This window comes from Stenella coeruleoalba, assembly GCF_951394435.1.
Source record: "Stenella coeruleoalba genome assembly, chromosome: 19".
NCBI lineage: Eukaryota > Metazoa > Chordata > Mammalia > Artiodactyla > Delphinidae > Stenella > Stenella coeruleoalba.
Genome location: NC_137165.1, coordinates 32,837,138 through 32,851,843, shown reverse-complemented (window position 1 = coordinate 32,851,843; position 14,706 = coordinate 32,837,138). Strand labels below are relative to the sequence as shown.

General features: G+C 36.8%; 1 protein-coding gene across 5 annotated transcripts in view; it reads right to left on the bottom strand.

Moving 5' to 3' along the window:
• Window positions 1-14,706, bottom strand: part of BRIP1 (BRCA1 interacting DNA helicase 1) — a 209,132-nt gene that overhangs the window by 122,384 nt on the left and 72,042 nt on the right. For all 5 annotated transcript variants that reach the window (XM_079905392.1, XM_079905391.1, XM_079905395.1 and 2 more), the window contains 2 exons: window positions 14,117-14,316; window positions 7,700-7,832 (listed from right to left, as the gene is read on the bottom strand). In XM_079905392.1, coding sequence (XP_079761518.1) covers window positions 7,700-7,832; window positions 14,117-14,316 — 333 coding nt within the window. The remainder of the gene's footprint in view (window positions 1-7,699; window positions 7,833-14,116; window positions 14,317-14,706) is intronic.

Here is a 14,706-nt window from a genome sequence, read left to right as displayed (position 1 = left end):
GAATATTGAAGCAATAAAAGATACTGGTGACAACTCTGATGTTTGACAATAAAATGTGTGTTCAATGAAAATAAAATGGGAAAATAGTTAAGATAAATAAGACAGATAAATTTCAATATTCAGATATATTGTGAAATAATAGACATTTAAAAAAGTAAAATTAGTCTCTACTGAACAAAACGTCAAGAAACAAAGAACAAAAAAGACAACATGAACTTGGAAAAACATTCAGCACTACAAATTATTAATGATATTAATGAAAAACAAGTATTAAATTGTTCTTTTTAAAAAATCAAGTTCCCTGAGAAACACCTTACAGGAAGGCTACTATTCCTCTCCAACACTGGCAGACTACTGGCAATTTACTCTGTAAAACTACAGAACTTCTGAACTCCTGAAGGTAAGGCACTGTAGTAAAAACAAACGGACTGAATGACATTCTACATCATGAGACAACTCCAAGGCTACTTCTGGCTAGGTTACCTAAACAATGACAGCTGGGTTTATAGACAAATAGAAAACTAAGCAAATGGGGAAACACACACATAGACACAGACAGGTAATTATTACTTCATAGAAACCTAGAGTTGTATTAAAAATTTAATCAAGTAAGTTACATGAGATGACTATCATAAACTATGATAATATATATACATAATGATATGCACACTGAATAGTAATATAATTATGCTGAGAAAATGGAGAGTGAAGAAAGGGAAAGAAGGAGGGAGGAAAAGGAGAAAAGGAGGGACAGAGGAAAAGAGAGGGTGAGTATGAGAGTGTGTGTGTGTGTGTGTGTGTGTGTGTGTGTGTGTGAGAGAGAGAGAGAGAGAGAGAGAGAGAAAAGTGTGTGTGTGTAAAGGAGCTAAATCATCATCATACTTAATAGGAAGTCAATAGAGAATATCAAAACTTGAAAACTCGAAAGTAGCAGAATCCACATGTTATTTAGAAAATTGGGGTTAAACATCAGAGGAAGCCACTATGAGTTAAAAGAGCCACCGGGAATGAAAATTGGGACAGAGGAGTGGCACAAATGAATGCTTTTCTTGATAGTAGTAATTGACTTTTAAATTATGTTCATATGTTACTGTGGTAAAATTAACTTGTAAAAAATTTAATAATCACAATGATGAATTTCTTAAGATCAAAGGAAATTTCCTTAACCTAATTTTTAAAATAACTAAAAATCCTACAGCATCTATGGAATGAGAAAAAGTATTTTCAAATCATATATCCAATACATTGTTCATATTCAGAATACATAAAGAACTTACAGTCAATAAAAGACAACACAAGTTCAAAATGGGCAAAGGATTTGAATATAGATTTCTCCAGAGAAGATATATAAATGGACAATAAGTTGAAACAATGCTTGGCATTATGAGTCATTAGGGAAATGAAAATCAAATCACATGAAGATACCACTTCATTCCCCCTGGGAAGATTATAATAAAAAAGAGATAATAACAAGTGTTGGTGAGGATGTGGAAGAAATTAGAATCCTCATACATTATTGATGGAATTGTAAAATGGTACAGCCCCTTTGGAAAAGTTTGGCAGTTCCTCAAAATGTTAAACATAAAGTTACCATATGGACCAGCAATTCTAGTCTTAAGTATATACCCAAGAGAATTGAAAATACATGTCCACACAAAAATCTGTCTATGAATGGTCATAGCTGCATTGTTTATAACAGCCAAAAAGTAGAAACACCTGATAATGGATAAATAAAATACAGTATGTTCATAAAATGCAATATTATTTGGTAATAAAAAGGAATGAAGTATTGATAGATTGAACCTACAACTAGATGAACCTTGAGAACATTACGCAAAGTGAAAAAAGGCAGTAACAAAACACCACATATCGTGTTTCCATTAACATAAAATGTCCAGAATAGGTAGATCCACAGAAACAGAAAGTAGATTAGTGGTTTCCAGGATCTGGGGTAGGAGGAAATGGGAGTGACTAATTGCTAATGGGTACAAGGTTTCTTTCTGAGGTGATAAAAATGTTCTGAAATTACACAGCAGTGGTAGTTGCACAACTCTATGACTACATGAAAAACCACTGAATTGTATACTCTAAAGGGGTAAATTTCATGGCATGTGAATTGTATCTCAAACTGTTAAAAAAAATTTTTTTTTAAATACAGCAGACATATTGCTAAATGCTGTAATACTAGTAATACAGTCCTTTTAAAGTAAGCAACAAGATTAGGATGTCTTTTTACTGTGATGAACCATGTACTGAAAGTTTAAGCTAGCAAAGTAAGAAATGAATAAAATGTGAAGGAAATGGAAAGAAAGAAAATAGTCATATTCATAGACAGGATGACTGTCTACATAGAAAATTTAATAATCTATAGATGAACCTATAGGATAATCCAGCAAAGTGGTTGATTGTAAGAATCAACTACCATCCTTATACACCGATAAAAATTAGAAAATGCAATTTTTGAATTATACCATTTGAAAAAGAAACAAACTTTAACTTAGGAGTAAATTAACCAAAAGTACCTAAGACTTTCAAAAATTATAAAATGTTATTGAAAGATATATAGAAAGAGAGAATAAATGATTAGAATGCTATCTTGTTCATGAATGGAAAAACTTCATATTGTAAATAAGTCAACTCTTTCTAAATTAATCCATAAATTCAATGCAATTCCAGTCAAAATTCCAACAGAATTGTTCATAGAAATTTATAAGCTAAGTCTAAAATTCAGATGGCAGAGTAAGGCGAAGAACAGCCAGGATCATTCCAAAGGAAAATCAAGTGAGGAGATATGCCCTACCATGCATCAGCATTTTTCTAATGCTACAGTGATTAATAAATAGGATAACTTAGATAAACAGAATCAAAGAACACAATAGAGTCCAGTAATAAGCTTATACATAAATGAAAATCAGATATGTGGCAGATGTGGCATTACAAATCAGAGTGAAATGGATGGATAATTTAGTAATGATGCTGAGAAAATCCATACAGGAAATAAGATGGATTACATATCTCATAACATAAACAAAAATGAATCCCAGGCTGATTGAAAACATTTATTAAAAAAAACCTTAACAGTTTTAGAAGAAAATGTTGCAGAGTGTAAGAAAAGCTTGCTTAAACTCAAATATCACAATTCATAAAAGAAAAAACAATGATACATTTGAATGCACTAAAATTTAAAAACTTATAAAAAAATACCATAAACAAACCACAGATACAAGAATATACATGTAATACAACAAGCAACGAAGAATTAATATTTACCATATATAAAGGAAATAATCAGAGATACATACAAATATATATTTTCAAGGATGTTCATATCAGAACCTTTTCTTATTCTGGGAAAACTGGCAACAACCTGTATTTCAAATGCCAGATTAGTCAAATAATTTAGAATATGTGCACTCACAAAAATGCTACACTGCAACTAAAAATCATGTGAAACAATTTTTATTAAAATAGGGAAGTACTCATATTACTAAATGAAGAGGTAAAAATAAATATGTTATCATCTCAAAAATTTATGTTAAGTGAATATATGCATAGAAGAAGACATAGGTAGACACAAATCTAAAAGTTAATAATAATCATTTTTAAGTTTATGAGTTTTTTTTTCCTCTGTATCTTTCTCTGTATTTTCCAAGTTTTTTCCTTTGACATATATTTTATTTGTACATTTTTTATAGAGTGCATTAATCTTAAGTGTATAGGTCACTAAACAGAAGCACATACACACACACACACACACACACACACGCACGCACACACTTGTGTGTATGATTTTAAATCAGGATTCAAAACATTCCTCGAATCCCAGAAAGTTCCTTTGTGTCCCATCTTAGCCCAAACTACTCCTTACCCCTGCACTGGTAAGGTAACCCGTGGTAACCAGTATTCTGACTTGTATTAGCATAACTATGTCTGTTCTTAAATTTCATAAAAATGAAGCCATACAGTTTGTACTCTTTTGTGCTGGTTTCTCTTATGCAACCTTATGTCTGTAAGATTCATTCATATGGTTGTGGTGGCAGTGGTTCATTTTGTAAATTGCTGTATAGTAGTCTACTGTATGAATTTCCCACAATTTATTTAACCCATTTTACTGTTGATATGAAAAGTCTTTAGAATGCAAAAAGTTTATGCAAAAAAAAGAAAAAGTGTCATATGAAAAACTACTTATGATACATTGCACTTTAAAAATTCAGGGCAAAAATTATAAGTACGGTCTTATTAAAATATATTTTTAATACTCATATGCCCATAATGATAGTTCATGTTAGCAACAGTTCTTATCTTTTTTGGTTCAAAAACCTCTTTAAAACTATATGAGGAAAACTATAAAAGTCTGATAAAAGAAATCAAAGATCCAAATAAATGGAGAGATACTCCATGTTCATGGATAGGAACACTCAATATTGTTCAGATGTCAGTTCTTCCCAGATTGATTTACAGATTTAATGCAGTCCCAATCAAAATCCCACCAAGTTACTTGGTGGATACTGACAAACTGATTCTGACGCAGAAAGCTTGGTCTCCGTGCACCGTGCCAAACTGAATCTTGAAGACAAGAGTTTTAGGTGAAGTAGAAGAGGATAACTTTATTGCTTTGCCACTCAAAGGGACATACAGCAGGCTCATGCCCCTGAAAAACTGTGTCCCCCAACCCCGGGGGATTTGGTGAGGGGTTTTATAGCAATAGTTCAAGGATAGGGTTGCTGACAAGATTAGGGTGTGTGCAGGGCCTGAACTCCTTTGATCTCATCTCAGGTGGTCTCCTAATCTTGATTAGCTTCTCTGGTTCCTTTAATCTTGCCTCCGGTAGTTTCTTGGCTTCTCCTCCCTTGTCTCTGCATCCCCTCCCTTCCCTAACAACTGTTCCAATCTGCCCTTTGGAACCCAGGGAAGGTCATGGAGGCTGGAGTCTGTTCCCTATATACAAGAAATGGGGGACAGAAAGGCTTCCATGCCCAGGAGCCCCACAGGGGCTCAGTTTCAATTCTAAGTTTATATGGAAAGATGAAAGACTCAGAATAGCAAACACAATGCTGAAGAACAAAGTCAGAGGACTGACACGACCTGACTTCAAGACTTACTATAAAGCTACAGTAATCAAGACAGTGTGGAACTGATGAAGGAACAGACAAGTATATCAATGGAAAAGAATAGAGAGCCCATTCCCTGGTGGCGCAGTGGTTGAGAGTCCGCCTGCCAATGCAGGGGACACGGGTTCGTGCCCCGATCCGGGAAGATCCCAAATGCCGCGGAGCGGCTGGGCCCGTGAGCCATGGCCGCTGAGCCTGCGCATCCGGAGCCTGTGCTCTGCAACAGGAGAGGCCACGACAGTGAGAGGCCCACATACCGCAAAAAAAAAAAAAAAAAAAAAAGAATAGAGAGCCCAGAAATGGGCCAACACAAATATAGTAAACTGATCTTTTGTCAAAGGACCAAAGATAATCCAATGGAGAGAGGATGCTCTTTTCAACCAATGGTGACAGAGTAACATCTACATCCAAAGAAATGAATCTAGACACAGAACTTACACCCTTCACAAAAATTAACTCAAAATGGACCACAGACTTAAATGTAAAATACAAAACTATAAAACTTGTAGAAGAAATGATAGGAGAAAATCTAGGTGACTTTGGGTTCGGTGATGAATTTTTAGTTGCAACACCAAAAGGAGGATCCATCAAAGAAAAAAATTTGAACTTTATTAAAACTAAAAACTTATGCTATATGGAAGACTCCATTAATAGGATGAAAAAACAAGCCACAGGCTGGAAGAATATATTTGCAAACACATATCAGATGAAGGTCTTATATACAAAATACCCAAAGAACTCTTAAAACTCAACAATATGGGATTCCCTGGTGGCGCAGTGGTTGAGGGTCTGCCTGCCAATGCAGGGGACACGGGTTCGTGCCCCGGTCTGGGAAGATCCGCGGCTGGGCCCGTGAGCCATGGCCGCTGAGCCTGCGCGTCCGGAGCCTGTGCTCCGCAACGGGAGAAGCCACAACAGTGAGAGGCCCACGTATCGCAAAAAAAAAAGAAAAAAACTCAACAATAAGAAAACAACTCAATTAAAAAGTAGGCAAAATATCTGAAGAGATACCTCACCAAATAAAATATGTAGATGGAAAATAAGCATATGAAAAGATGCTCCACATCATATATCATTAGGGAAATGTAAATTAAAACAATGGGATACTAATACATATCTATTAGAATGGTTAACATTCAAAACACTGACAACACCAAATGTGGGCAAGGATGTGGAACAGCAGGAACTCTTATTCACTGCCTGTGGGAATGTAAAATGGTACAATCACTTTGGAAGACAGTTTAGCAGTTTACTGCAAGCTAAACATAGTCTTACCATACAATCCAGCGATTGTGCTCCTAAGTATTTATCCAAATGAGCAGGAAGTATGTCCATACAAACACATGCACACAAATGTTTATGGCAGCTTTAGTCATAATTGCTGAAACTTGGAAACCACCAATGTGTCTTTCAGTAGGTAAATGGATAAACAAACTGTGGTACATACATACAATAAATATAGTTCAGAAATAAAAAGGAATGAGTTGTCAAACCACAAAAAGACATGGAGGAACCTTAAATGTATACTGTTAAGTGGAAGAAGCCAGTCTAAAAAGACCACATACTGTATGATTACAACTATATAACATTCTGGAAAAGGCAACACTATGGAGTCAGAAAAACAAAAATCAGTGATTGCCAGAGGTTCAGCAGAGGAAATAAAGTGTGTTGAAGGGATGAATAAGTGCAACACAAGATTTTTAAGGCAATGAATGTATTCTGTATGATACTGTAACGGTAGATACGTGACTTTATGTTTTCATAATGACTCATAGAACTGTACGTACAACACAAAAAGTGTACCCTAACATAAACTATGGACTTTAGTTAAAAATAATGTAACCAATATTGGTTCAATTGTAATAAATGTACTACTACTGCAAGATGTTAATAATAAGAGAATCTATAGTATCTGTGAATACGTGTGTGGTTGGGGGTGCTGGTATATGAGAATTCTGTCTTTTTTGTTCACTTTTTCTATAAACCTATAACAACCACTTTAAAAGTAAAGTCAATTAATATAAATAAATAAGAACAAAAAGAGAAAGTAAAAACATTCTCACCTGCAAAAAACACAAAAAAACAACCCCAAACAAACACTCTTTTGAGAATAATGTAAGTCATGAAGGTTCTATCCAGAAAAATGTACAAAAGTAAATACTCATAAAATTTTGAATGTAATTTCATAAGGCTCACAGTATCCCATAGCCCACCCATAATCTCTATATACCCAGGTTTATAACCTCTAAGTTAAGGAGAATAAAACATGAATTTCTTATCTTTTTATTTTCCAAATTTTTAACTTTTATAATTGACAAAATATTTATAACCTAAAAATACTGACTTATTTTAGCTTTAAACAAAGCAATTAATTCTGTATTAATTAAGCCATATAGCCTTCAAACTAATAATGCTACTTTTTCATCCATAATTTATGCCATCACTTAAAGATTATCGAACTTACATAATAAAATAAAATTTTGAAACAATTAACTTGCTACTTTTTTTTCTTTACTCTGGATTAACTATTCACTATTAAGTCATTTCTAATTCACTAAATAAATCTCACAGGTAGAAAAAAAACTTACCTGCAAAATAGGAAAAGTAGCAGTGGTTATGCCCATTTTGTGTAAATTTAAGAGCATGTCACTTCCACTCCATACTTTACAGGATGATTCATAACCCCTTTCCACAAGATGTTCAGAGTTTGCTTCTAACCAACTGGAATAAAATAAAACAATTCCATCAACCAGTATCATCCTTATGTGCACTACTTCAACAGAGCAAAGAGAAATGTGATACATTGATCTGTATTCCTTGAAGCTCTGAGCACATATATGTGGATTAATTAAGACACATTTTATTTATTTATTTTTGCGGTACGCGGGCCTCTCACTGCTGTGGTCTCTCCCGTTGCGGAGCACAGGCTCTGGACGCGCAGGCTCAGCGGCCATGGCTCACGGGCCCAGCCGCTCCGCGGCATGTGGGATCTTCCCGGACCGGGGCACAAACCCGTGTCCCCTGCATCGGCAGGCGGACTCTCAACCACTGCGCCACCAGGGAAGCCCAAGACACATTTTAAATACCATGCATGTTTCACATTGCAAAATAAATATACAGCTAAAAAAGTAAGCTTTTACTCAAAAAAGAGAAAGATGTGTGTGCTTCCCCATTTGTGTTTTGTGGACTCACACCGCTTTACTTACTTGTCTGTCTCTCCAACTGACAGTCAGCTCTTAGGAGCTTATCCCAAATGCACATAAAAGGAAATACAAATAAACCTAATAGGGATTTCCCTGCTGGCACAGTGGTTAAGAATCCGCCTGCCAATGCAGGGGACATGGGTTCAAGCCCCGGTCCAGGAAGGTCCCACATGCTGTGGGGCAACTAAGCCTGCATGCCACAACTACTGAGCCTGTACTCTAGAGCCCATGAGCCACAACTACTGAGCCTGCATGCCCCAATTACTGAAGCCCGCGTGCCTAGAGCTCATGCTCCGCAACAAGCCACCTCAGTGAGAAGCCAGCGCACTGCAACCAAGAGTAGCCCATGCTCGCCGCAACTAGAGAAAGCCCACGTGCAGCAACGAAGACCCAACACAGCCAAAAATTAAATAAATAAATAAAAATTTAAAAGCCTAATAAAAAGATTATAGTGTTAAATATTAACACAAAAAAGAGAATTACTAGAAAATATATTCATTTACACACACACACACACACACACACACACACACACACACACAGACAGACATTTGTACATTCAGTGAGTGCTTAAATGCCTATATTATGCCAGACACTATACTAGATAGTGGAAATACAGCAGTAAATAAAATAGGCAAGGTCCTTATTCTCATGGAAATTAGATTCTACTAAGAGAGACAGAAATAAACTCAGAAACAATTCCATGAACAAGACAATATCAGGTAGTGACAGTGATATAATGAAAATAAACTGGATTAATGTAATCTAACTGCTACTTTCATTTGAATGTCAAGGAAGCTCTTCTTGAGATGACATATATTCTAACTGAATACAAAAAGTATTCAGTCATGGGAGGATCAGGGAAAAAAGAGTACTCCAAGTAGAAGAATGCCATTTTCACCTGGTGCAAAGATCCTCAGGTGATTTAACAAATTTTGCTTATTTAAAGACCCGAAAGAAAGCCAATGTAGTTGGACCACAATGGGTAGAAAGGAATAACGGTATGAGCAATGTTAGAGTGATAAGCAGGAATCAGATCATGTTGGGCCAGGATAAGAAGTCTGGATTCTCTTCAAAGTGCAATGGGAAGATTTTAAACAGAAAATTTTAAATAAGAGAGAGATAATCTATTTTAAGTGTTTAAAAGATGATTCCAGTTTATAAGCCAGAATGGATTATAGGAGAAAGACAAAAATGAAAGGAGAGACCTATTAGGAGGCTGTTACAGTTGTTCTAGTTGAGGGATGATTCTGGGATGACAGGTATGAGATTGAAGGATTTGGGATATATTGTGTAGGTGGCATTTATAAAACTTACTGATGAATTGCATGAGGTGAAGCAGTAATCAAGGATAACACTTAGATTTTTGATTTGAGGAACTGGTCGGTACTATTTGCTTAGACAAGGAAGACAGGGGCAGTGGGGGGGAGTAGGTAGGGGAAGGAAAGGAGTGTTTTGGAAAGTTGAAATTTTACATCCAAACAGAGATAGAAAGTATAGTTGGGTATATGAAAATGGCATTCCAGGGACAGGTTGGGACAGACACAGATTCAGGCCTCATTTGCACTGCACTAGGGTTATGTAAATTAAGGAGAGTGCAGAACTAGAAAAGAAATGAAGTCCCAAGACCAAGCCCTGAGGTACTTCAACGTTTAGACATCAAACAAAGTAAGAACTATCAAAAGCAACTGAGAAAGAACGAACTGTGAGGAGGAGGAAAACCAGAAGATGTCATGGAAGCCGTCTAGGAAAACACATTCCTGTGTGTCTGGTCTACTCTCACTACTTCACTTCTAACACCTCTGGTCTCTACGTGTATGTGGGGTTTTTTCCCACACAGGCAATTCTCTGAGACATCAGATGGGTGTCCTATAATTCAATTCAATTTCGACACTAATTGGAGTTAGCACAGACCCTACTGGTTAAGCACTCAGTCTCACAAGACTGTCCCTCCCACCCCCAACCTAGATGCCAGTTGTAAAAGTCCAGGTTGTCATCTGTGCTTCTGACCAAGCAGCTGTAAATCAGAGGCTCCCATGACCCCCTCCTCAAGTGTGAGCATTTATTAGAACAGCTCACAGAAATCAGGAAAACATTTACCAGTTTATTCTATAATAAAGGATTAACAGTCAGATGAAGAGATATATAGGGTGAGGTCTGTAAGGGTCCCAAGCACAGAAGCTTCTGTCCTTGTGGAGGTGAAGTGCACCCCACTCCAAGTACATAGGTGTGTTCACCAATGCAGAAGCTCTCTGAATCCTGTACTTTTGGTATTTTTATGAAGACTTCATTACAAAGACATGATGGAACATTAACTCAATATCCAGCCCTTCTCCCCTTCCCAGAGGGGAGGTGGGCTGAAAGTTCCAAGCTTTTAAACATGCCTTGGTCTTTCTAGTGACCAGACCCATCCAGGAGCCCACAAACCCATCACCTCATTAGAACAAAAGACAGACCTGTCATCCAGGAAATCCCAGGGGATTTAGGAACTCTGTCAGGAACCGGGGCCAAAAATGAAATAGTAGAACAGAAAATGCTCTTAGTGCTCTTATCACTTAGGAAATTATAAAGGTTTTAGGACTTCCGTGCCAGGAACTGGGGACAGAGACCAATATATTGAATACATATTTTCTATTATTCCACAGAAGACAAAAACACTTTTCATAGAGGTGGTAGTCAACAGTATCCAACAATGCTGAGAGGCTAAGTAAAATAACAGAAAAATAACCTTTGCACTTAGCAATCTCTGGATCACTGGAGATCTCGATAAGAACAGTTTCAGTAGAATTATGCAGACAGCAACACTACTGGGATGGATAAGGAAAGAATGGGAAGTGAGAAAATAGAATCAGCAACTACAGCCAACTCTTTCAACAAATTATGCTGTGAAATAGAAATGACAAACTTCTACGTGGCAAAAATACCACAAGGAAAGACACAAGCATATAGCAAAATGGAGGGGGAAAATGTTTGCAACTCTTATCACAAGCAAAGGGCCAATTTACAAAGAACATCTACAAATCAATAAGAAAAAGAACCGTAAAAACAAGAACAAAGACAGAAATGTCAACAGAGAGTTGACAGAAAAGGACATATATATGGCCCTTAAAAATGCTTAATCACACATTAAGAGAAATGTAAATGAGGGACTTCCCTGGTGGTCCAGTAGCTAAGACTCTGTGCTCCCAATGCAGGGGCCCAGGTTCGATCCCTGGTCAGGGAACTAGATCCTTCATGCTGCAACTAAAGATCTCGCATGCCGCAGCAAAGATTCCATGCACCACAGCAAAAATCCTGCGTGCCACAACTCAGACCTGGCACAGCCAAATAAATAAATACATTTTTTAAAAAAAAGAGAAATGTAAATGAAAAGTACACTGGGATACTTTTCACCCATCAGGTTAGAAAAAAAAACAACTTTCATATTCTCATACTTCGCTGGTCAGAGTATAAATTAGTCTTCCACTCACCCATCTACTGTGTAAATTTAAAAAATATCTATCAAAATTACATGTAGATCTATGCTTTGACCCAAGAATCCCACTTCTAAAAATTTTGCTATAGATATACTCCCAGACAGATGAAAGGGCATATGTTCAAAGTTATTCGTTACAGCAATGTAATAGCAAAAGATTGTAAAACAACTTCAATATCTACTATCAGAGGCTGGTTAAATAAATCACTGTACATCCATGCAATGGAATTCTAGGCAACTATTTTTTTAAAACTGAGAAGCTTTCTGGGTCTTGATATGGAAAGATCTCCAAAATATATTGTTAAGTGAAAAAAGGCAAGATACAGAAAAATGTACATATGAAGTACAATGCCTACAGTTAACAATACTGTATTGTATACTTAAAAATTTGCTAAGAGGGTATGTCTTATATTAAGTGTTCTTATCACAAATAATAATAAATAAAGAGGGCAGGAGGAAACTTCTAGAGGCAATGAGTATGTTTATGTTAAAAACCGTGGTGATGGTTTCACAGATGTATACTTATCTCAAACTCATCAAGTTTTAAACATTAAATATTAATAGTTTTATATATGTCAATCATACCTGGCTTTTAAAAAATAAAACATAAGGGCTTCCCTGGTGGCGCAGTGGTTGAGAGTCTGCCTGCTGATACAGAGGACACAGGTTCGTGCCCTGGTCCGGGAAGATCCCACATGCCGTGGAGCGGCTGGGCCCGTGAACCATGGCTGCTGAGCCTGCGCATCCGGAGCCTGTGCTCCGCAACGGGAGAGGCCACAACAGTGAAAGGCCCGCGTACCGAAAAAAAAAAAAGAGTGGATATATGTATATGTATAACTGATTCACTTTGCTATACAGCAGAAAAAATAAAACATACATCTATATAGATATTTTGGCGGGGAGGGCGCTGCATTGGGTCTTCATTGCTGCGCACAGGCTTTCTCTAGTTGTGGCGAGCGGGGGCTAGTCTTTGTTGTGGCGTGCGGGCTTCTCATTGCAGTGGCTTCTCTAGTTGTGGAGCATGAGCTCGAGGCGCGCAGGCTCAGTAGTTGTGGCACATGGGCTTAGTTGCTCCGCAGCATGTGGGATTCTCCCGGACCAGGGATTGAACCCGTATCCCCTGCATTGGCAGGCAGATTCTTAACCACTGTGCCACCAGGGAAGACCCAAAAATAAAATATATTTTACGTTTAAAATGGAGAAGAAAAAAGTGTATGTATAGATGCCATCATTTGGGTAAAAAGGAGGGATAAGAGAAAGTATCTATATTGGCTCATTTTTGCATAAATATGAACTAAATGATAAACTTGTTCAGGAAGACAGAAATTAAGCAGATGGAAGATGGGGTGGGAAAAAGGTTTTTACAATATAAATTTGTAAACCTCTTATGTTCAAACATGTGGATGTATAAACATGCAAATTTTTTAAAAAATATACTGTGAAGGGAACAGAAAAGTGCTGCAATAAATGGAACGGGATGTAGTGTCAGGTAACATTTTTTTCTAAGGTAAAGAGATTCTAGATCAACAACATAACGTCTAATTAAAGGGAAACGATCTAATGTAAGTTTCAATAAAATACTAAATCAGGACTTCACTGGTGGTCCGGTGGTTAAGAATCCTCCTTCCGAAGCAGAGGACGCGGGTTGGATCCCTGGTCAGGGAATTAAGATCCCACATGCCGTGGGGCAACTAAGCCCATGCGCCGCAACTACTGAGCTTGTGCACTCTAGAGCCCATGCACCACAACTAGAGAGCCCACACTCTGCAACCAGAGAAGAGCCCAGGTGCTGCAATGAAAAGATCCCACATTCCACAACGAAGATCCTGTGTGCCACAACACAAAGACCTGACACAGCCAAATAAATAAATAATTTTAAAAATAAATAAATAAAATACTAAATCTATTATTTTACAGTATTGAAATCTTGGTTAAATGAACCTCATCAAACCAGAATCCTACTCAAACTGCAGGATAAAGCGATAAAATAAAGCCATGGTCCAGAATTTTTAAATATGTTCATTAAAACCATGTTTAGTTAATGTTCAGCCCAATATCCTACACACATCCTATGGGACTACTAAATTATCCTGCTAAATTAGGAATAAGATTCACAATTATCAATTTTAAAAATCAGTTACGTTCACTATATTCTTTTGAACAAGACAAAAGTTTGGACTAGCCTATCTCTACCTTTAATGGGCAAACAACAATCCATTTCCCAAGTAGCCTGGTCAAAGTTTACTAATTGTTAAATACTTGGCACAATAAAACATGTTTTTAATACAAAGGCAGCACAAATGACACTGAAAGACAAATGTTCTTACTTAATGAGGCTATAGCACACAGCTCGTAGGGGTTCATGGTCTTTCTTCCTTATATTATTGTTAACCATACTATCTAGTTCATCCCGAGCAAACCGAAGCTGAACTTCCGTTATACTGTAACTTGCTGATTCCCGAGCACAGTCCTCAATGTTATGAGCTTCATCTAAAATGACAACCTGTTCTTTCAGATTGATATCCATCTATAAGATAAAAGAGTTTTCCTGTAAAACATTCAGCAAAATGGATTTAACAGCAATAGGCAAGATATTTCATTAAAAAATTCATACTATAGGCCAATATCACAAGTCCAACTATATAAGCAACTGATTCTCAGTCTTAAAATTTTAAAGCACTTAGGCCAACCAAATATCAGCTCAGCATTACAGTTTTCCATTTTTCACTCTCAAAATACTTGTAAACCTATCAACCAAAATAATATGTGTTAAGTGAGCCAGGATCAACATATGGCTGGTTACACAAAGGGGTATAAGGGATCTCCAACATAATATAAAAAGTAGAATAAAAAAAAAAAACCTTTAAAACGAAAATAACAACACAAGATTCAAAAGACTCTCAAAATACTAATACAA